At 40.1% G+C, this 22796-nt stretch overlaps 1 protein-coding gene across 2 annotated transcripts in view; it reads left to right on the top strand.

Annotated features, from left to right (window-relative positions):
• Positions 1-54: 54 nt before the first annotated feature.
• Aspm (assembly factor for spindle microtubules) overlaps positions 55-22796 on the top strand; it is a 48931-nt gene continuing 26189 nt past the window's right edge. Inside the window, exons 1-16 of one of the 2 annotated variants that reach the window (XM_087580163.1) lie at positions 55-479; positions 2050-2193; positions 2349-3795; positions 6544-6648; positions 6886-7032; positions 8150-8395; positions 9160-9227; positions 13304-13445; positions 13953-14083; positions 14660-14835; positions 15908-16053; positions 16144-16229; positions 17056-17277; positions 18816-19023; positions 19116-19258; positions 19481-19609. In XM_087580163.1, the coding sequence (XP_087436289.1) occupies positions 207-479; positions 2050-2193; positions 2349-3795; positions 6544-6648; positions 6886-7032; positions 8150-8395; positions 9160-9227; positions 13304-13445; positions 13953-14083; positions 14660-14835; positions 15908-16053; positions 16144-16229; positions 17056-17277; positions 18816-19023; positions 19116-19258; positions 19481-19609 (3813 nt within the window). In that variant the 5' untranslated portion in view covers positions 55-206. 2 annotated transcript variants of the gene reach the window in all.

The raw sequence follows: 22796 nt of genomic DNA on the forward strand, positions 1-22796 counted from the left end.
TCACTGATTGGTGCGCTAGCGAGGAGGTTCCGGGAGCTCCCCATTGGTGGAGGCGAGAAATTTGAACCGAGCAAAAGCGGCTAGGCTACTTTCCCGGGAGTTTGGGGATATCCCTGTTCTTGTGATCTTTGTCCTGGTCCTTGGCTTCCGGGAGGCCGGCGGGACCCGAGCAGCGGGTACCTGACTGCCCGGCGCGGGCGGCTGCCATGGCGACGGTGCAGGCGGCTTACAGCTCGGAGGAGAGCGGGCGACGGGCGCGCCGGGATCCCGCGGCCGAGGACGCGTCTCCGCCGGTGCTATTGCTCAGCCACTTCTGCGCCGTTCCCTTCCTCTGTTTCGGGGATGTCCGCGTGGGTACGTCGCGTACGCGGTCTCTGGTCCTGCACAACCCGCACGCGGAGCCTCTGCATGTGGAGCTGTCGCTGCTGCGCGCCGCAGGCCAGGGCTTCAGCGCGTCGCCGAACCGCTGCGAGCTGCAGGTAGGTGCGAGGGACACGTCCCCGTGGCGTCACCTTGGGGAGTGGCAAGAAACCCTGAGAAGACCTGGGTCAGCTCCTAGTCTTGACGGTGGGGCTAGGAGATAATGGGACGCCGATATCAAGTCACCTTCCTGTTTTGATCTTGGGACGCTCTCCTTATAGGTAGGGCAGGGATAGAACAGGACCCCAAGACCATTTCAGCTCCGGGACTCGACCGGGGGTGGGAGGTGGATGGGGCTCCCTCTACTGGGGTGAAGCAGGGAAAGAGCCAACACCAAATCCACCCTCAGTCGGACCCCGGGGACTGCTCCTGCAGGGATGGGACTAGGAGAGAGTGGAATCCCAGCGTTAAGTCAACTCTTTAAGTCCACAGTCGACGGGCTTTGGCGTCGTATGGTTTGGCGAAAAGTGGGCAGTAACTTGCTTGGGATGATGATTGAAACCGTGTGCACCTGCCATCCCTAGAAGCATTTCAGGAAGTTTCTGTTAAACAGACGCGCTTTAAATAGACTTTTGGCAGGCGTTGCAAAATATATGTTCGAGGTTCTAAAGATTGTACTCTTTAACATTCCGTGTTTTGAGACTGGAGGAGTACATCGATGAAAGTTTTCTAGTTGCTTCCATTCAGCCATTTTAATATGCATTTTTGTTTTTCATATGTTTGGATTCAGAAATGTAGTTCTGTTGTGATAATGAAAAAACTGTTTTGCCTAAATATCCACAGTCCAAACCCTAAAAGCAGCCACAGGATTGTACTCAATATGTATATGTGATATGTAGGCAACCTTTGTATTTTACTCTTTTATTTCCTTTGCTGTTGTTGTAGTCTCTTCGTTCTGACTGGGATTACCGTGTCCTTTTCCTTGAGTAGAATCTCTAAAGCTGTGGAAACAGTTAGCTGAGGGAGTCTGCACACACTGCCTACTAAATAGTAAGGATGGGCCTCTGCACACACTGCCTACTAAATAGTAAGGATGGGCCTCAGGGGAAAGGCTAATCAGAGGCTGGTTGGCTGCAGCATCGGGAGTCCCAACCCTTAAGAAACCATTGCCCTTCCCACTGATGCCTGGATTTCTGGCTATAGAACGATATTATCATTATAGAAGTTGTTATTGTTAGTCGGCTGGTTTAAAAATCTATGACTTCTGTGATTGTGAAAAGCTTATCCTTTTCACTTAAACAAGTTAATGCCATCACACCTGGCATCCTAAGCTTGTCAAAGCACACACTTTACCCCTGAGCTAGGTCACTAGTCCCTACTATTATATTTTAAAAGCCACTCACTTAAAATGACTTGTAGATTATCAGTTCTTTTGCTTTTGTGCAATTGGATTTTATTATAGTTTTATACTTTTATAGTTTTTATTATACTTATAATTTTATTTTGTTCTACTGCTAGTGACTTTTATTCCCCTTATGTGAACTCGTGTAGGGAAACTGAATAGGAAAACATAATTAACTCTATTAGGGTGTAGTGACAGTTATCAATCTGTTCTAAGTATGTATAGTACATTTGGCTATTATTAATTATACTGTTATAATAACTTATAATGTGTTCTTCTGATTACAGCCTAAAGAAAAGATTACCATTTCTGTTACCTGGACACCACTGAAAGAAGGGGGAGTAAGGGAGATTGTGACATTTCTTGTAAATGATTTTCTGAAGCACCAGGCTGTATTGTTAGGAAATGCAGAAGAGCAGAGGAAGAAAAAGGTAAGGCTTTAATCATTGTGATTTACTGGAAGGAATGCTCGTCATGGTGAAATGCTTTAGCTGGGAGGCATGAAGCCACATATATAACATCACTTACTTAAAACTAGTTGAGAATAGCTTGCAACTTCTTTAGTATATTTCATCTATTTTTACAGAGAAGTCTTTGGAATACCAGTAAGAAGATTCCAGCCTCTTCAAAATATACCAAAAGGACCTCCAAAAACCAAAATTTTAATGAATCGTTTACTATTTCACAAAAAGTTGACAGAATTAGGAGCCCACTGCAGCCTTGTGAAAATCTGGCTATGAGTGAATGCTGCTCCCCAACAGAAAACAGTTCTTTACCCCTTGAAGAAAACAAAGTGCCCACCTCATCCATCAGCCCTATTAGAGAATGCCAGAGTGAAGCTTGCTTGTCACTGTTTTCCCCCGGACCCACTGCCTATTCGTCTCTTCATGAATCCGAAAATGCACGAAATTCAAAAGTACAAGATGCCAGCATTTCAAAAAATTTTGATTTTAACGAGGAAGTTACAAATGAAACTTTTATTAATCCCATTAGCGTTAGTCACCACAGTGAGGGGGATAGTAAACTTGCTCTGACCCCAAACTGTTCTTCGCCTTTGAATATTGCACAAACCCAAATGCATTTTTTAAGTCCAGATTCTTTTGAAAACGACAGCTATACATCTGATAATGGCCTGAGATCAATGAAAAATGTTTTATCAGATACATTTAAGAAAGATCCCTCAGAATCTGTATGTCTGGAATCCCAAACTGTACATGAAGTTTGCCAAACAATCTTAAGCCCAGAGTCTTTTCTAAATGATAATTATGGACTTAAGAAAGGTCTAAACTTAGAATCCGTCAATCCTGTTTTATCTCCAACCCAATTTGTAAAGGATAACATGGTCCACGTAGGGCAGCAAATGGGTGAGCTATCACCATTGCCAGCTAAACCGTCTCAGGACCGGAGAGTAAATGAAGGCTTGGCGGATAACCCCAAGGGTCAGCATGCACAAACTCCCAGCAGTAAATCTGAACAACAAAACCCTGGAGAAATGAATTTACATAACTATGGTTTTACAAAGCAAAAACCCAAGATTTCTGAGCTTCAAGATGCTTTTTGTAACCAGAGCAAACAACTGAAAAAGAGACGTCCAATTCTCTCCGCCACTGTTACCAAAAGGAAGCCCACCAATGCCAGAGAAAAGCTACCTGAGATTAACAAACCAAATGCAAAAAGGAGTCTCGAAGGTGTAGTAGGAGAATGTGGAAAAGAAGTGGATAAGCTAAAAGAGAAAGCCTTTCATTCTTCTCTTCCAGTTGTAGAGGCAGTAATAAATAAACCTCCAAGTTATAGAAATGAAGTAACACCTTCAACTGTTGTAATCGCCCGCAAAAGAAAGAGCAGTGGGACCGTGGGAGACACAAGTGGAAAGCTGGCTGTTGCAGAATGGATGGACGTGTGTGAAATCAAACGGATCCATTTTTCTCCTCTGGAATCTACACCATCAACTGTGGCAAGAACCACAAAGAAAGAAGCACTCACTTCAAATCGTATAAGCAACTTGGAGCGATCAGGCCTGAAGAAGAAAACAGGTAGGTTGCCTGTAACATTTCAAGCAGAAGTGTAATTGAAAAATGCATTTTCTCTTGCTTTCGTGAGGTCTCTGATTTAGTACATCTGCTATTATGGCCTTATATTGATTTATACTTTTAGCAATTTGTTGACAGAAAAACAGGATACTTGTGGTATTCGGAAATAGTTATTAATCCTACCCCATTTTGATTATTTTTGTTCCTGAGTTTTCTGCTTAAATTATAACTTCAAAAATATTGCATCTAAATGACCTTGGGCCTCCTGGTGGGATATTGTTATATCTGCCTTTTTGTTTTTGTTTTCTTAACTATTTCTAAATTATTTTGTCTCTTTTCTTCAACAAGCAAATGAATAAAACAACAAGCAGCTTGAAATTCATCTTTCGGACTCACTCCTGTCTCTCAGGGTGAACACTCATATCTCTCTCAGAACATCTCTCCAATAGCTAATTTGAAGAATTAAAAATATTTGTAGAACCCGGTCTTTTAGTTCCAACGTCCATGAGCTCTGCTCTGCTCTCTTAAAAGCATCTTAAGTGTAAATTGTCATCATCTCTGATTCCAGCCCTTCCTTCTTCCTGAGCCAAACGCCATCATTTTTATATTTTTCTAACACCTATAGTTTCCTAATTAGTAGTTTTTATAGCCCCGCCTACAGTGTCTGTTTCTTTCTTTCTTTCTTAATTCTTCACAAACACTATACTTACCTGCCTTCCTTTCTTGTGCTGCCCAGACATGTCCCAACTAGCCAGCCAAGCAGCAAGCAGCTCCCTTTGTCTAAGCTGATCTCACTTGAGTGGCCTATGCCTGAACATTACCTGTATAGGTCTTCATGACTTGTCACTACTATTAAGTCCTTATTCATTTTTTTGCCTGAATTTTTCTGGCTGGAAAAATTAGCCTTCTATTTTGTTCTAAGTTATATTATCCCTCTCTTTTCTCTTGAAGCCCTCTTCCTCCACTGTGTCAGATTACAACAGGCAATATTTACTGCGTACTTGTGTCTTTGGTCTATAAGAATATTTTTCATATTCTTTTTATAACCTTATCATATGTCACAGTTCTGGATGCCAGCTATGCACATTTATCTTCCTATATATAGTTTTAAGGACTCCTAATATGTAGACCTATAGTCAATATTATGTTTCTACATGACTAGCCAACAGTGTCTTTCACTTGCTTTATACAAAGCCAAACCCTTCCTATCTACTCAGTACAGACCTCAGTGAAAGATTCTAAATGTCTCATTGCCTGGAGCAGACATCTTGGAATTGTCCTTAATTGTGGTAATCTTCCATCCTTTCTATGTAAATTCCAAATCGGTATGATCCTAAATACTTATATTTGGAAATGCTATTAGAAGGAAATTAATTAGCCAATGGGATTATCAAAAGTTGAGTTTTTAGTACTTGAATGAGAATGTGAATTGGCCAAGAAAACAGTAAGCAGAAATGTTAGTAAGAGACATCAAATAAGAAGACTATGCTATCATGATTGCTCTCCTGCAGAATCAAAGACCATCAGGCTGGCTAGCCAGAGAGATCATACAGTGCACATCATTTAGGTTTCTTACATAGGAACTGAAGGTACCATTTGTTGGTAGTTATATTGACACATCAAGACTTGGAGGCCAATATGTCCTTCAAGTACATTTTAAATATAAATAAATAAGTTGCACATGCCTGTTAGTGATGTCTCGCTGCTTCACTGTTTGTATAGATGCACTCTAAACAAAATTCTTTGATTTTTTAAGGAAATATCTATTTTGACCTTCTACAAAGTAGACAATAAGTGATTAAGAGAATCAGTGAATTCATGAATAAATACACAAATGACCATGGATGTTTGGTTGCTCAAATCTACTATTTATTTGTAGTAGAAACCTAGAGAATTATATGCACTAGATTTGATTTATGAGCTTGTATAACTTTGACTACAAAATTGCTCCAGTGTATTAATTGTATAAATTGTGGATAAGTATAATACTATGATTTAATGTGATAATTGTGGTAATAGAACTTAGAATTTATTATTTCATAGTTCCTGAAATAGTGAATTTAAATTTTAGTTGCCACCGTTATTAATATTGTAGAGCTCTGCACTTTGTGCCGCTCCTCACAGGTAATCCTAGCTTCGTCTTTATTGCTGCTCTGTCAGTCGGTTATATTCCTTAAATGGAGCTTGGTGAATTCCTCTTCAGAAGGCCTTTCTAGAGCCTTCTGATACTGCCGAAGGCTGACAGTGGCCTCATGACAGAACACGCCTGTCAGATCTGCATTTCCCTGCATGTAGCACAGTATGGAAGTGTGCACACGCTAAGCTAAGTTACATCAGGAGGGGGCGCTTTGGGGTTCATTAAGTGGTTTGCGGTCTGTAACTTGAAGATGTTGTTCCTTAGTTTAATGAGTGTGGGTGTTTTGCCTGACTGTCTTTGAAAGATGTGTATGCCTAGTACTGTAGAAGCAGGCAATGGATTCCCTTGGCAGGAGTTAGCCGGTGGTTGGGAGCCACCTGTGGAATCTGAGGTTGAACCGAGGTCCTCTGGAAGAGCAGCAAGAGCTCTCACCGCCGCACTGTCTGTCTATCCCCTAGATGTTGGTTGGTTTGATTACTGAAGTTTATAGAATTAGCACCTATATTATTATGTATCTCTTAAATGAATATGGTAATAAAGAATCCAAGTTGAAATTTGTTACGTATTTGGAAACATTTTATTTCTTAATGCTTCTTTTTTCTATTTTATTTTAGATTCATCAATATTAAAAACACCTCTTTCTAAAACAAAGAGAAAGAGAAGATCCATTGTCCCTGTAGCACAGTCTCATCTGACCTTTATAAAGCCATTAAAAGCAGGCAAGTGTTCACTGTATTTATCAGACTGAGAAACGCGAGGAGAGGGAAGTAAAGCATGTAGCCTTTGCTCTGACCGCGCACTACACTCGAAGTTCTTAGCTCTCTCCAGCATGGAGTGACAGCAAACGTCGCTCAGTGGTTTAAAGATGATTTTGCTAGTACAGAAGTCCTCTTGATCTGTTTTCAAAAGCGATTTAAAGGAAAATTTCTTATGTAGTAATTTAATTATATTTTTAGCTATTCCTAGACACCCAATGCCATTTGCTGCAAAGAATATGTTCTATGATGAACGCTGGAAGGAAAAACAGGAACAGGGCTTCACTTGGTGGCTAAATTATATATTAACACCTGATGACTTCACTGTAAAAACCAATGTTTCTAAAGGTAAATGTTTTTGAATTGCACGTAATGGTATTATGTTGTACTTAATAATGTTTTACTAGCTCGTTGCCCTAATAAAGGAGTGCGCAGGAAAGTTCTGAGGTAATGAAGCACGTGGATGCTGATTTGAGAGAATTTAAACATATTCTGGTGCTTACTTTCCAGGAAGACATGGGAGTAGACAGGGTGGAAAGAGTCGGAATCTCTTCTGGAGGAGAAGGGAACTCAGCCTGACTTGCCCTGGCGTAGAAGTCCCAGGGTTAGTTCTAGGCTAAGATGGCGTCAAGTTAAACTCCTATAGGCTTCTTTGTAAAGGGGTGACTCCTCCACTGTGCTTCTTTGTACTTCTCAGAGAGCCAACTATGGAATTTCTGCATTACAGGACTCTCTGAATTGTATGGTTTCTGCCATTATGCTGCTTTTTTTTTTTTTTTTAATACAGTCAGATTTTAATTGTTTTTTTTTTTTTTCTTAAGGTAAAATATGCTTTATAAAAATCCCAGATATAGGTGGAGGGACAGCTCAGTTGACAAAGCATTTGCCTTGAAAACATGAAGACCTGAGTTCAGTTCCCAGAAGCCTCACAGAAGCAGCCAGGGGCGTTGCTGGGGCTGTGTAGATGGGCACATCCCCAGGGCTCACTTGTCTACTATCTTAGCCTACATGGTCAGTTCCAGGCCAGTGGGAGACCATCTCAAAAACAAGAAGGTGGAGTGCACCCAGGAGTGACACCCAAGCTTGTCTTCTTGTTTCTAACATATACACACACACATGTGCACATGCATGTGTATGTAAGCACGCACACAGAATTCAAATTATGTCATACTTCATCTGAACCATATTCCGTAGAAGCAGAAGCATTTGACTAGTCTGCCTTAGAAGTCTCGTGTTTGAAGATGTGTGTGAGGTTAGTAAGAAGAACTTTCCTTGTTAGGCAGTCTTCAGATAGAGCTTGGCCAAAGGCTCTTAGTGAATAGTGTTACCTGTAAGCCAGAGGAGAGAGCTTGGAGGGCATAACGAATTGTCTTTTTAAGCATTTTACCGCGCATTCAGTTGCTGGGTTTAGTAAGGTGTGGAGATGGTGTGAGATCAGAAGCATTGTCCTGTTGTTTTTCTCTAGTAAACGCGGCCACCCTTATTTTGGGAGCGGAGGGCCAGCATAAAGTAAGTGTCCCGAAAGCACCTACAAAAGAGGAAGTGTCTCTCAGAGCTTACACCGCCAGCTGCAGGCTGAATAGATTACGTCGTACAGCTTGCTCCTTGTTTACTTCTGAAAAAATGGTTAAAGCTATTAAAAAGATTGAAATTGAAATCGAAGTTGGGCGGCTACTTGTTCGAAAAGATCGACACCTCTGGAAAGATATTGGTAAGATTCTAGAAATCTCAAGATTCATTCTTTAAAAGAGATTTTGGATTACTTTTTCATCAGATTTATTCATGGATAATTGACAGAACTGTACGTATTTATAATGTGATGGAGTCACACCTTGTGCAGTGAACCATAGTTACAGTCACCATTCTTTACAGCCGATGTCTAAAACTTACTCACCTTGCATAACTAAAGCACTCTACTTTTTAGCCAACATCTTCCTGGCCCTGTCAACCACCATTCTCTGCTTCTGTGGGCCCAATAATTTCAGATGACGTGTGCAAGTGAGACTGTAAAGAATTTGACTCTTTGCCTAGCTCACTTTACTTAATGTCCTTCTCATTAAGAAGGACATTAGAAAATGGCAGTATTTACCTTTCTTTAGAATAAAATACTATGTCTGTCTGTGTATCAGTGTGTTCTTGCTTCAGTCATTCATCTTTGTAGAGACTAAGGTTGGTTGCCTGTGCTGCCTGTGAGGAATGTTGATGTAACAAACTTCCCTCATGCAGATGCTGCTTTCGTTTCCTTCTGCACATCCCCATTTGATGCTGCAATTCTTGGCTGCCTAAAATCTCACAGATAAGATTGTGGCCATATATTTAGGAAGTATAACTCAATTGTTCTGTTTTGCACTATAGAGGTTTATTTATTTATTATTAATTATAATTGATATTTATTAATATTCTCTGTTGAGGTTTATTTACTATCTTTGTTTAGTGATCCACACTTAATTTTTTTTTTTTTAACCTATGTTTTAGGACAACGCCAAAAAGTACTGAATTGGCTCTTGTCATATAATCCTCTGTGGCTTCGAATTGGTCTAGAGGTAAGTTTTCATGTTTCGAAGCACTTCATTTTAAAAATTACATACTTTCAATAGAATACATTCTTTTATAAAATATGGTTTTTACTTAGAATAGTTAAGTCATTTGGTTGACTTGATTCATCTTCCTACAAAGAATATCAGGTCACTTAGTAAATCCTTACTGCATGAATAGATCATGTCCTTATAAGTTATTAGCATGTTGTTTCAAAGTAATTTACTTATGAATTATTTTACTTGAGGTTTTTGGTCCACATTATTATTACAATGATGATGATGATGATGATGATGATGATGATGATGATGATGATGATTTTACCTTTTATTGAAAATATTCTTTTCTCATACAATATATCTTGGCTACAGTTTTCCCTCCCTCTAATCTTACCATTTCTGACTCTCACCAGTTTGGATTCACTCACTTTCCATCTCTCATTAGAAAAGAACAGGCTTCTAACAATAACAACAAAACAAAAGAAAATATAATAAGAAAAAGCAAAAACCATCACATTGATGTTGGACAAGGCGAACCCACAGAGGGCAAAAAGCCAAAGATAGGGCAAAAGAGTCAGAGCCCCGCTGGTTCACACACTTGAGAGTCCCATAAACACACTGAACTGAGAGCTTCAGTATATTCACAGAGGACCTGGTGTGGGTCTATTTACATTGTGTGCTTGGTGCTTCAGTCTCTGCATTCACATGAGCTTTGCTCAGTTGATTTAGAGGACTTTGTTCTCCTGGTGAAAAGTGGCAGCCGACAGAATGGGAAAAGATTTTCACCAACTCCACACTGATAGAACACTAATACACAAAATATGTACCAAATTTAAGAAACTAAATATCAACAAACCAAATAATCCCTTTAAAAATGGGGTAGAGTTCTAAGCAAAGAATTATCAGTAGAGGCAACTCAAACATCTGAGAAGCACTTAAATGTTTACTGTCCTTAGCCATCAGAGGAATGCAAACCAAAATGCCTCTGAGATTCCAATGTAAGATCAATAACACAAGTGGCAGCTTGTGCTGGCGAGGCTGAGGAGCAAGGGAAACAATCCTCCACTGCTGGCGGGGTACAAACTTGTACAGCCACTATGGAGATCTGGTGGTTCCCCAAAGATGGGAATCATTCTCCCTCAAGATCCACTGTACCACTTTCTTTTTAAAACATTTTTGGTAAAAAACAATTTTCATATCATATATTTTAAACATGCTTACCCCCCAAGTTCTTCCCAGATTCTTCTAATCTTCCTACTCACTCAAATTTATGTTTTTTCTCATACTCCTTTTCTTAAAACAAACTGACAAAAGAACAAGAAAAACCAAGAAACATATACTCCAAAAACACACAAAGGAAAAGGAAAATAAGCAAAAGACCAAACAATGCCTAAACAAAGTAAAAGGAAACAAAACGTCCACTGGAAAGCAATGACATTTTTATGTCTGTGTATCTTGGCCAACTACTCTTGGCCTGTTGTGTACTTAGTGCACCCAGTGAGACTCCACTGGTGTAGATATCAATTGCACATAGCTTCTTTGTTAAAGAGGAGAGTCCATGTCCACTTCTCCCTCTGTGCTGGGGCTCTTTCTGGCTTAGACAGTATCCGAGTTCTTATGTGCCGCAGTCCTGTTGTGTAGAAGCATCTTTTCCTGGCGTCATCTGTTACCTGTCTCTCAGTCTCTCTGCCTCTGTCTCTACAGAGCTCCCTGACCCTGATGGGGGCACTTTAATGGAGACACTCCATTCAGGACTATTCGAATGTCTTTTTGCCCCGTTGTGGGTCTCTGTGCTGTGCTAGTTCCCGTGTGCGGGCACATTGTTCTAAGTTATTGGCATATCGTTACGGAGGAATTTACTGTCGCTTCTTTTATTTTGTACATAATTTGTTGCTGCATTTAATGACAATACAATCGCCTTTGAATTTTTTATTTGTGTCAATAAAAATGACAGCTAAGATGTTAGGGTAAGCTTTGAATTTTTATTAGTATGTTAGCAAAACACTTTGTAAGTGTTCAGATGAAATACTTCTCATAGTAATGCTGTATGGATATATTTATGTATATTGTTTCAGCAATACCTAAAGTTAAAATAGACATAGTCAAGTGTAGTGGCTCATGATTGTAATCTCTGCCTGGGGAAGGTGGAGACAGAAGAATCCATCCATGTTTCAAGTCTCACCTACATAGTGAATTCCAGGATAGCCTAGTCTACATATTGAGAACGTGTCTCCAAAAAAATAAAATAAAATAAGAACTGATGGCATTAGATAGCCACTACTATTTTATTTTATTCATATGAGTCCACTGTAGCTGTCTTCAGAAACACCAGAAGAGGGCATCGGTTCCCATTACAGAAGGTTGTGAGCCACCATGTGGTTGCTGGGAATTGAACTCAGGACCTCTGGAAGAGCAGTCAGTGCTCTTAACCACTGAACCATCTCTCCAGCCCTGATAACCACTACTATTAAAGTATACTTATAAAAACATAAGGCAGGCATTTGTATGTGTATGTGTGTTTTCTTTTTAGTTTTTTCCAGTATGCTTTTGATTTTTTCCTACGACTACCATACAATTTATTATTTTAGTATTTACCAGTTCAGAACACAGGAGTCTCGAAAGCTGAATACAGTAGCTTATGTATTAGTAGGTAGGTTCAGAGAGAGCTGACTAACAGCACTAGAACATTCTTGACTGGAGCGCCATTGCATGGCAATGTCATTGCATGCTAACGTTGCATGCATTGTCTGACAACAGCATTGCTAAAATGTTTTATTTCAGTTGTTACCCTCTCAGTATTAAATAAATCACATATCAGCTGACTCTGCTGATAATCTGTAATCCGTGTAAATAGATACGGTCCACTTCCCTGAATTTGTGACCTCCCTTGCCCTCCTTTTTTTTTTGTAGTAAAGGATGTAAATAAAATTACTAGATAGAAATTTGCAATGCCTTTTTAAAGCTGCCATTTTAAAATTTAACATTACTTTTAAATTTATTTTAAGTTATATATAAAAATATAGAACTATTGTAGTGCTATGTTATGTTTATATATAATTAGATGGTTATATATTTTTAAATTGGGCTAATATAGATTCATCAATATACTATATATTGCGTATATCTATTATCTATATTACATATAGATATATTGTATATTGTCTAATCTTTAACATTTATTTCTTCAAGCATTTATCATTTCTTTATGCTGAAACTTTTAAATTTTTTTCTGGATCTTGAGTGGGATTTCCTCATTGTTAACTCTTAACAACCCCATTACCCTAATACGCCATGGCATCCCCAGCCTGCTCGCTCCAGCCTAATGACCTTTGGAGACTTCTGCTTAGGCGTAGTCTGTATCACTTCCGTGTCAGATGCTCAGAGTATGTCCCGGCACCGCTGGGGACACGCGGTGGAAACGCAGGAGTAAGCAGTGCACATGGATAACCCTCGCACTGGGAAAGCGGATCAGTGATTGAACCCTGATACACTTTATCTTACTCTAGACCTTAGGGTTCTGCACAGAGCGTGGTGTTTGACCAGAACATAAGAACATAAAGATAAACGTCCCTGTTTTGACCGTGATGACGTTAACACTCGTCTACTTTCATCTTTCCCTGTTATTTTTAGTTTTCTTCTAAATGTCTTGAAAAACATCCACAAGCATGTAAACGTTAAGCTAATTTCACATTCATAGTTGCTTATGGACATACCTATACTTCTCGATTATTTTCTCCGATTGTTTATAGATAGTCTTTCACATTAACTATTATAAAAGTTTGATTATTTTAAGGACATGCTTCTTAAGACTATGATATAATTTGAGCAGTGAGCCTATTCTTGGTGGGTCTTTAATTGAGTGAGAAAAATAAAACATGAATGAGGTTTCTCAGAGGATTTTGCAGCCTACCATTCATACTAAACATGCATGCAGGTTGTATGCACAGCTGCAGGACATTCTGTAGCAGCCACGTTACTTCTGCGCTGTTTTACATTTCTTAGAAAACAGCAGTTGCTCTCCGCACAGTTTCCTCTTCCACTTAGGGTTAGTGTAACCCTGGCCTGGCCTTGTCTTCTCTTCACAGACAGTTTTTGGAGAACTGATTCCTCTCGCAGACAACAGTGACATCACAGGATTGGCGATGTTCATTCTGAATCGCTTACTTTGGAATCCTGACATAGCGGCTGAATATAGACACCCCACTGTCCCTCTCCTGTTTCGGGATGGTGAGTATCTCTGCACACTGCCATACAGCTTGTCATCGATCCTGGTAGTTTGAATTTTACTTTCACAAATCAATTTAAATGATCTCTGCTTTTGACTGGCTTTTCTTCTCTTCCCTTGCCCTCTCCTCTATCACTGTTTCTTCCTGTGATCTCCACCCACCGCCTTACCCCAGTAGGCTGTAAGTCCAGTGGGGACTACATTTGTTTTCTTTTTTTACTAACGATGCAGAACCTAGGATGATGCTTGCTTATCGTGGTAGGAGTTCCTCAAACATCTGTCGAATGAGACCAGATGGATTTCCTTGCTGCCACTGTGTTGTCCCTTCCTGCATTGGACATAGTAAATGGCACCCGTCCCGTAGACTACTTAATAGACTCATACCTGTAAATTACTGAGAAAAACTACATGATGACTTTAGGGGTACTTACTACCAGCTCTGCTAACTTACAGTTATCATTGCCTTTCACAGAGAAACTTACTGTTGTTTGTTTTGTTTGTACTTTAAGGTCATGAAGCAGCTTTGTCTAAGTTCACATTGAAAAAGTTACTGTTGTTGATCTGTTTCCTTGACCATGCTAAAATTTCCAGACTTATTGATCATGATCCGTGTCTCTTTTGTAAAGATGCTGAATTCAAGGTACCATTTTTATTTTACGTCTTATAGTTTCCTCGCCAGACTTTTTCTTGCTCTGGCGGCATGTTTTGTATCATAAAAACCTTGATATTCCAGTGAAGACGTGCCCAAGTGGAACAGAGATAGAATTTGCCCAGTGGCTTTTTCTTTATTCTTTTAAATTGCATAGGACTCAGTTTATCCATGATTATGAGTCTCATTTTTATCTTTTTATAATGTTCTTGGAGACTTCAAACCCCCTGATTTAAAATGTCTGATTTTTGCTGACTGACAGTTTCCCATTCATTTTTACTCTTAATTTTGACTTAAGAATGAGCTAGGTAGGTTATGCTAATACAGAATTAATTTTGGGGGAGAAATTTTTTCCTTATTTTAAGTGATATGTTACCAAACTAGCTTCTGTATTTAATTGTGAACAAATTTTTACAAGGTCTTAAGTTGGAAATGAGTTTGCATTTGCCTTGGTTATAGGCAGTTTCTTTATACTCCTCATATTTCCATAAGTACAGGGTGGTTTGAAGGATTTGTTATTGGAAATAAAATATATACTACTGAAAGATACTTGCTCTCTCTTTATAGGCTAGTAAAGAGCTCCTTCTAGCCTTTTCACGAGACTTCCTAAGTGGTGAAGGTGACCTTTCTCGTCACCTTAGCTTATTGGGGTTGCCTGTGAGCCACGTTCAGACACCACTTGATGAATTTGATTTTGCTGTTACGAATCTTGCAGTGGACTTGCAGTGTGGGGTTCGCCTTGTGTAAGTATAAGCTAAAGATTTACTTAGTGGAATTTTTTTAAACATGTCTTTCCTGGATTAATCCTTAAATGTTTTATGATACAATAAATTTAAAACTTAAACATGTTTAGTCTTCTCTTTGACAAAAATGATGTATCAGTTATGCCACACAATTTTGTGTTGCTGTTACTGGAATAGGATCTGTGGGTGTCAGAATAGGGTTATCAAAGAGCAAAACACTGAATTCTTAAAAACACTGTGTCAGCAGTGGCTTCATTGGACTTACGTATAAGAAAATAATAGAGATGCTACTAGGAGCTGGGTTTCTGGTTCTGCTGCGTCTCTTCTGGGTAGGTACTCAGATAGCATCCTAGTGATCTGCTCTGGCTTGGACACTGATAAACATTACTTCAGCTTTCACCTTCTGTCATTACTTGTTAGCTGTGTGACTAAGTTTACCTAACTCCTCTAAGTCTTGGTGCCTTCTGTAAAACAAAGAAAATCAGGAACAGTTAATGCCAAATTATGGGATTTGCTCCTGACTAAGAGAAACACGTATTTGCTTGTTGTAGAATATGCTGTATCTTAATTCCTGCCCAACATTTCCTCCTACACTCCTTCCTCCTCATCCTCTTCTGTCTTACCGTAGAGAACTCTATTAAATTGTTCATATTTGTATATATCTTATGCTTTTCTTTCTTGTGTGCCCGAGAGCATGCACGTGCTCCTGGGACAGAATATTTTACATACTACCCTCCTGTTCAAAGGCCAGCTCTCTTTTTTCCTTTTTTTCGGAGCTGGGGACCGACCCCAGGGCCTTGTGCTTGCTAGGCAAACGCTCTACCACTGAGCTAAATCCCCAACCATGCTTTTCCTTTTTATGTATGTGTAGACATCAAAGTCCAGGCTTGCAGTGAGAAGCAAGTCCACTTACTAACTGAAGCAATAGAAACTTGAATATTCTGGGAGACCTCCTTTTGTCCTAATGTGTTTAGAGTCTCATGACTTTTTTGGACAATATCTTTATTTAAGTGAACTTTTTCTTAGACAAGTTTCATTGTAGAAGTTTTATTGAAAATTTCTTTACTGCTAGGCGAACTATAGAGCTTCTGACCCAGAACTGGAATCTGTCAGACAAACTCAGGATTCCTGCAATAAGTCGAGTTCAAAAGATGCACAATGTTGATCTTGTTCTTCAGGTTCTCAAATCACGAGGAGTTTCTCTGACGGATGAGCACGGTAAACACAGAATCAGAATAAAGTTTTTCTGTCCTTGCTGAACCTTGACGTGTGCATGTCCTGTCCTAACGGACTGCCTTTCACTTGTAGGAAACACTATCTTGTCTAAGGATATCGTGGATAGGCACAGAGAGAAAACCCTTGGGTTGCTTTGGAAAATAGCATTTGCTTTCCAGGTATTGTATGTTTAGCTTCTTCTTTTTTTTAATTGATTTTGAATGCTGATGATTAAAATCACTTAGAATCAAATGAAGACTAGCAACAGTCAGTTGCACTTTCTGGGCTTTTCTATCCTAGGAACTGTGGTAATTGCTATTGTTTTATAATTAAATCTTTTTTTATACTATCGACAAAGTAAATTCCTAATAAAGGAACTGAAGCTAAAGTTTCTATCTTAGAAAAAAATAGTGCTAAATGTACAAGTCGGTCTTATGTAGACCCAAAGTTTTTATTTTTAACCGGAAAACATTTCTTACCATTTATGTGTGGATACTATTTGCTATTAAAAATAGAATTTTTATGCTAAGATGTACATTTTAAGTAGATTTTATTAGATTGAAAAAAATCTCTGTGTGTGTGTGTGTGTGTGTGTGTGTGTGTGTGTGTGTGTGTGTGTGTGTGTGTGAAGAGGCTAGAGTCAATGGTGGGTATGTTTTCTTCCTTGCTGTCCACTTTGTTCTTTGAGATAAAGTCATTTATTGAAGTTCTGGCTCACTGACTTGACTAGCTTGGCTGTCCAGGCGGTCTCCAGGATCTGCGGGTCCCTGTCCCCCTAGATCCTGTGATGCTACACCTGGTTGGTCCATGGGTGCCGCTGATCTGTGCTCAGGTGTCCTTGACTTAGTAGGCCCTTTACCCCCAAGCAGCCCTCCCCAGTTTGTTATCATTTCTGAGAGGCTTTTCTTTAGTTTTTTATTGTAGAGACAGCTATTTTAATTTGTGGGTTAAAAATGAAATATGGAAAACATATAAAAATGTATTTAATTTTTCTGTATTTTTCAGGTGGATATTTCCCTTAATTTAAATCAACTAAAGGAAGAAATTGATTTTCTAAAGCACACACACAATATAAAGACAGCTATGTCTGCACTAATATGCTCTTCTCCAGCGGTTACTAAGAAGCAAAAAGACAGACGGTTTAGTGGGAACTTTGAACACTATGGTGACAGTGTGAAGCTATTGATGGACTGGGTAAATGCAGTTTGCGCCTTCTATAATAAAAAGGTCAGTCTTCTTGGTTTTGTTTTTGACATATTTTAAACCTTTGCTAAAATATAGCAATATATAAAATCTTTTCCTGTATTTCTTTAATTTTAGCATGTTTTTTTTTCTCTCTCTCTCTCTTCCTCTCTCTCTCTCTCTCTTTCATACACTCTGCACATTCATTATTCCAAACTATTTCTCAACAATTATTATCATCTTATAGTCTATATAATCTGTTATACAGACTGTTAATCATTGAACAGTGCACAATAATTTTTTATCACTAAGACAGATTAAAAGCTTTGAGAAAAGACAAATATTGTATGTTTTCTTCCCTATGTGATATGTAGATTTAAAGACACACAATGACAGTATATTTATATGCACACATGCACATCCATTCACACATATGTGGCATGAGGTCAGAAGGGAGCCGTGGACAGAGTTGAGACAGATGTGAGGGAAGGAATGACTGAAGAGGCTGCAGGGATAGTATCTGTGTGACATTTGTCCACAGAATTAAAGAAACATTTTAAAGGCAGATGCAACATAAAATCGGGACATGGAAATCTGATCATACTCTATTGTAATATCCAAAGAAACATCATTCAGAACGGAGTGACAGACCTTGGCTGGGTCTTTATGATAATTTGTTAGGGTGATACTTTCTGTACGATCTGAACTTTTAAGTAAAATAGTTTTAAAAACGATCCCACATACATGTAAACTCCTTGCTAACAAATTATAAATAGGATCAGTAATACAGAGTGCATGTTACTAGGGACATAATAAATTATTACACCTCAAAGACATCGTCCCTGGAAACATGGTTAGCTATAATAGTGACCTTCTCTGGTTTAATCAAATCTCACAGTGCCAAAGATGTGAGTGCGTTCCCTGCGAGGTCAGTGAGCAGCTGAGGCAGGCTCTGTCTCCGAAGGAGGCGGTAGCAGTGTCATTTTGGCATGTGTGCCGGTGCTGCTGGCCGTGAGGTTGATGTCACTGAACACACACAAGTCGAGTTTTATAGTTGATGGAAATGTTGGAACTTAACCTGATTTTTCCATTAAGAGACTGGGTCATTTATTTCGAATTTGCTACTCATGGGTATTGGTGATTGAACGTAATTCTTAGTTTTCCAAAGACTGCCATACACACTACTGCGCGCCAGGTGACTTAACATACGGCTTTCTTTTCAACAGTTGTAGAAGCCAGAAGACTACGAGCAAGGTGTTGCCAGTCCATAGTCTCATTAAAGGCCATTCTCACTGCGCCTCCTTTATGTTCTGGTACAAGGCAGCGATCCTGTTTGATCCTGTTTGGTTTCTGGCTTGAAGCTGCATTAGTTCAGTCTCCGCCTTTGCCATTACGTTCTGTTCGTGTTTCCATCTGTGTCTCTCTGGTCTTTCAATAAAGTCATATTCTCTGGTTCTGGGAAGGCTGATGTTGTTTTGAGAGATGCTATCCAACCAAGATAGAAATCAAACCCTACTTTTTACCAAGTCTGTTTATATTAATATCTGAGTAGCACTGATTGCTTCTCTATCGTTTGCACTCAGGTGGAGAATTTTACAGTGTCTTTCTCAGATGGCCGTGTGCTATGCTATTTGATCCACCATTACCACCCGGGCTATGTTCCTTTCGATGCTATATGCCAGCGCACCACTCAGTCCGTGGCCTGCACACAGACTGGTTCAGTGGTATTGAATTCCTCATCCGAATCTGAAGGCGGTTGTCTGGATCTGTCTCTGGAAGCACTTGATCATGGTTAGTCCCTTTAGGCTGATTACGTCTTCAGCTACTTTGCCGTGTCTGAGTTTTGACCACAGCCATCTCTTTGTCACTTGTGTGTGTAATAGAAAGTACTCCAGAAATGTACAAAGAGCTTCTAGAAAACGAAAAGAAAAATTTTCATCTGGTGAGATCTGCAGCTAGAGATCTTGGAGGAATACCTGCTATGATTCATCATGCAGATATGTCAAATACCATCCCAGACGAGAAGGTTAGTGAACACTTTCTTCCTAATCACTTCGTTTTGCATTTTGAGAAAGGGTTTGTCTGTGTAGCCCTGGCTGTCCTGGAATTTGCTCTCTGTAGACCAGTGTGACCTCAAACTCAGACATTAGCCTGCCTCTGCCCCCCGAAGGCTGGGATTAAAGGTGTGAAGGTGACAGTGAGAAACAGTCCCCTCTTGACCCTCTGCTTTTCTCTTATATTTTCTTAGGTGGTTATCACCTACTTGTCATTTCTTTGTGCACGGCTTTTGGATCTCCGTAAAGAAATAAGAGCTGCCCGACTTATACAGATAACCTGGAGAAAATATAAACTAAAAAGAGACCTGAAAGACCGTCAGGTAATTGTGGAAAATGAGAACAGTATCTCATAGGATTCCAGTGAATTTTACAAATAGAAATGGTTGAGATAAAAGTATTAATTACATAGAGTTTGGGGATGTGGAGCTATAAATATGGTATACTGACGTATCTTCCATCCTGACCCCCTCCCCATAATCGCTGGAGGCCATAGACAACTTCCTGTAAACTTGTGAAGAATAAACTAGGAGTACTTGCCTCATGTATATTTTTACTGCTGCCTACCCTGTCTCCGGAGACCGGGAATGGACTCTTACTGGCTCAGGAGTGCTTTGACTGCCTGTGTTTTAGTGCTGCTTAGGCTTGGGTGTTGGATCTTGTAATGATTCTCAATTTAGTAATGTTGACAACCAAGGCGAGCCACCACAAAAGACTAAAAGAAATATTAATAGTTCTCGTTACATTTTATTGGTTAATCTGATTGCTACTTGTTTCTTCTGCTGGCAGTCTTCCCACATGGTGACGATGACATCCTTCTGTGTCTTTCTATTAAGAACACATGTAGCATCTTTAGATCCTCATGTGCACTTCACGAGCTGCTAGGCTGACAATGATTATTCTGGGATACCCTTTCCAGCTTTTATATTTTGCTTTTATGCTATTGTTATAATTAGTATAAACCCTCCATTGACAATAGAGTCACTCAAGCTATGTGGCAATGAAATGGCAGGTAGACAACATTTCCTGGGTCCCTTGGCTAAGTTCAGCATGATGTTTTTTCCTATCTATAAGTAGACACAAACTTTAAATTAAATTAAATCGTAGTATTTGGTCTATATATGGGGAAATAAAAGAAACTGGAGCTTGATTGTAGAGTAGTAAGTGCGGCATTGCAGTGTTTTAGAGAATGGCCAGTAGTTGCAGGTGTGGACACAGTAGCCATAGCTTAGGAGAGCTGTCTTGATAACTCTTCCAGTGCTTTGCCTCTCCCTTCAACACTTTATCTAATGACAGGTCAAGTTGTGCATTTTACTCACTGGACGTAAAGCGGATCTTGCAGTTGCACTGTTTCATTTCACTTCAGTCTTTTTTATCCAAGACGCCCTTGGGGTTTTTAATTCTGACCCAAACATTCTGTATTTCTGAGCTCAATCACTTCTAAAATCTTTATCAATTACCATTATTTCTAGTAGTGCACTTTTTTTTTCCATCTTTATTAACTTGAGTATTTCTTATTTACATTTTGATTGTTATTCCCCTTCCCGGTTTCCAGGCCAACATCCCCCTAACCCCTCCCCCTCCTCTTCTATATGGGCTTCCCCTCCCAACCCTCCCCCCATTGCCGCCCTCCCCCCCATAGTCTAGTTCACTGGGGGTTCAGTCTTAGCAGGACCCAGGGCTTCCCTTCCACTGGTGCTCTTACTAGGATATTCATTGCTACCTATGAGGTCAGAGTCCAGGGTCAGTCCATGTATAGTCTTTAGGTAGTGGCTTAGTCCCTGGAAGCTCTGGTTGCTTGGCATTGTTGTACATATGGGGTCTCGAGCCCCTTCAAGCTCTTCCAGTTCTTTCTCTGATTCCTTCAACGGGGGTTCTATTCTCAGTTCAGTGGTTTGCTGCTGGCATTCGCCTCTGTATTTGCAGTATTCTGGCTGTGTATCTCAGGAGCGATCTACATCCGGCTCCTGTAGGTCTGCACTTCTTTGCTTCATCCATCTTGTCTAATTGGGTGGCTGTTTATGTATGGGCCACATGTGGGGCAGGCTCTGAATGGGTGTTCCTTCAGTCTCTGTTTTAATCTTTGCCTCTCTATTCCCTGCCAAGGGTATTCTTGTTCCCCTTTTAAAGAAGGCGTGAAACATTCACATTTTTTTTTTTTTTTTTTTTATTAACTTGAGTATTTCTTATATACATTTCAAGTGTTATTCCCTTTCCCGGTTTCTGGGCAAATCCCCCTCCCCCCTCCCCTTCCTTATGGGTGTTCCCCTCCCAACCCTCCCCCCATTGCCGCCCTCCCCCCATAGTCTAGTTCACTGGGGGTTCAGTCTTAGCAGGACCCAGGGCTTCCCCTTCCACTGGTGCTCTTACTAGGATATTCATTGCTACCTATGGGGTCAGAGTCCAGGGTCAGTCCATATATAGTCTTTAGGTAGTGGCTTAGTCCCTGGAAGCTCTGGTTGCTTGACATTGTTGTACTTTTGGGGTCTCGAGCCCCTTCAAGCTCTTCCAGTTCTTTCTCTGATTCCTTCAACGGGGGACCTATTCTCAGCTCAGTGGTTTGCTGCTGGCATTCGCCTCTGTATTTGCTGTATTCTGGCTGTGTCTCTCAGGAGCGATCTACATCCGGCTCCTGTCGGTCTGCACTTCTTTGCTTCATCCATCTTGTCCAATTGGGTGGCTGTATATGTATGGGCCACATGTGGGGCAGGCTCTGAATGGGTGTTCCTTCAGTCTCTGTTTTAATCTTTGCCTCTCCCTTCCCAGCCAAGGGTATTCTTTTTCCTCATTTAAAGAAGGAGTGAAGCATTCACATTTTGATCATCCGTCTTGAGTTTCGTTTGTTCTAGGGATCTAGGGTAATTCAAGCATTTGGGCTAATAGCCACTTATCAATGAGTGCATACCATGTATGTCTTTCTGTGATTGGGTTAGCTCACTCAGGATGATATTTTCCAGTTCCAACCATTTGCCTACGAATTTCATAGACTCGTTGTTTTTGATAGCTGAGTAATATTCCATTGTGTAGATGTACCACATTTTCTGTATCCATTCCTCTGTTGAAGGGCATCTCGGTTCTTTCCATTTTCTGGCTATTATAAATAAGGCTGCGATGAACATAGTGGAGCACGTGTCTCTTTTATATGTTGAGGCATCTTTTGGGTATATGCCCAAGAGAGGTATAGCTGGATCCTCAGGCAGTTCAATGTCCAATTTTCTGAGGAACCTCCAGACTGATTTCCAGAATGGTTTTACCAGTCTGCAATCCCACCAACAATGGAGGAGTGTTCCTCTTTCTCCACATCCTCGCCAGCATCTGCTGTCACCTGAGTTTTTGATCTTAGCCATTCTCACTGGTGTGAGGTGAAATCTCAGGGTTGTTTTGATTTGCATTTCCCTTATGACTAAAGATGTTGAACATTTCTTTAGGTGTTTCTCAGCCATTCGGCATTCCTCAGCTGTGAATTCTTTGTTTAGCTCTGAACCCCATTTTTTAATAGGGTTATTTGTT

Source organism: Rattus norvegicus, chromosome 13, assembly GCF_021556685.1.
Source record: "Rattus norvegicus strain SHRSP/BbbUtx chromosome 13, alternate assembly SHRSP_T2T, whole genome shotgun sequence".
NCBI classification, from domain to species: Eukaryota; Metazoa; Chordata; class Mammalia; order Rodentia; family Muridae; genus Rattus; species Rattus norvegicus.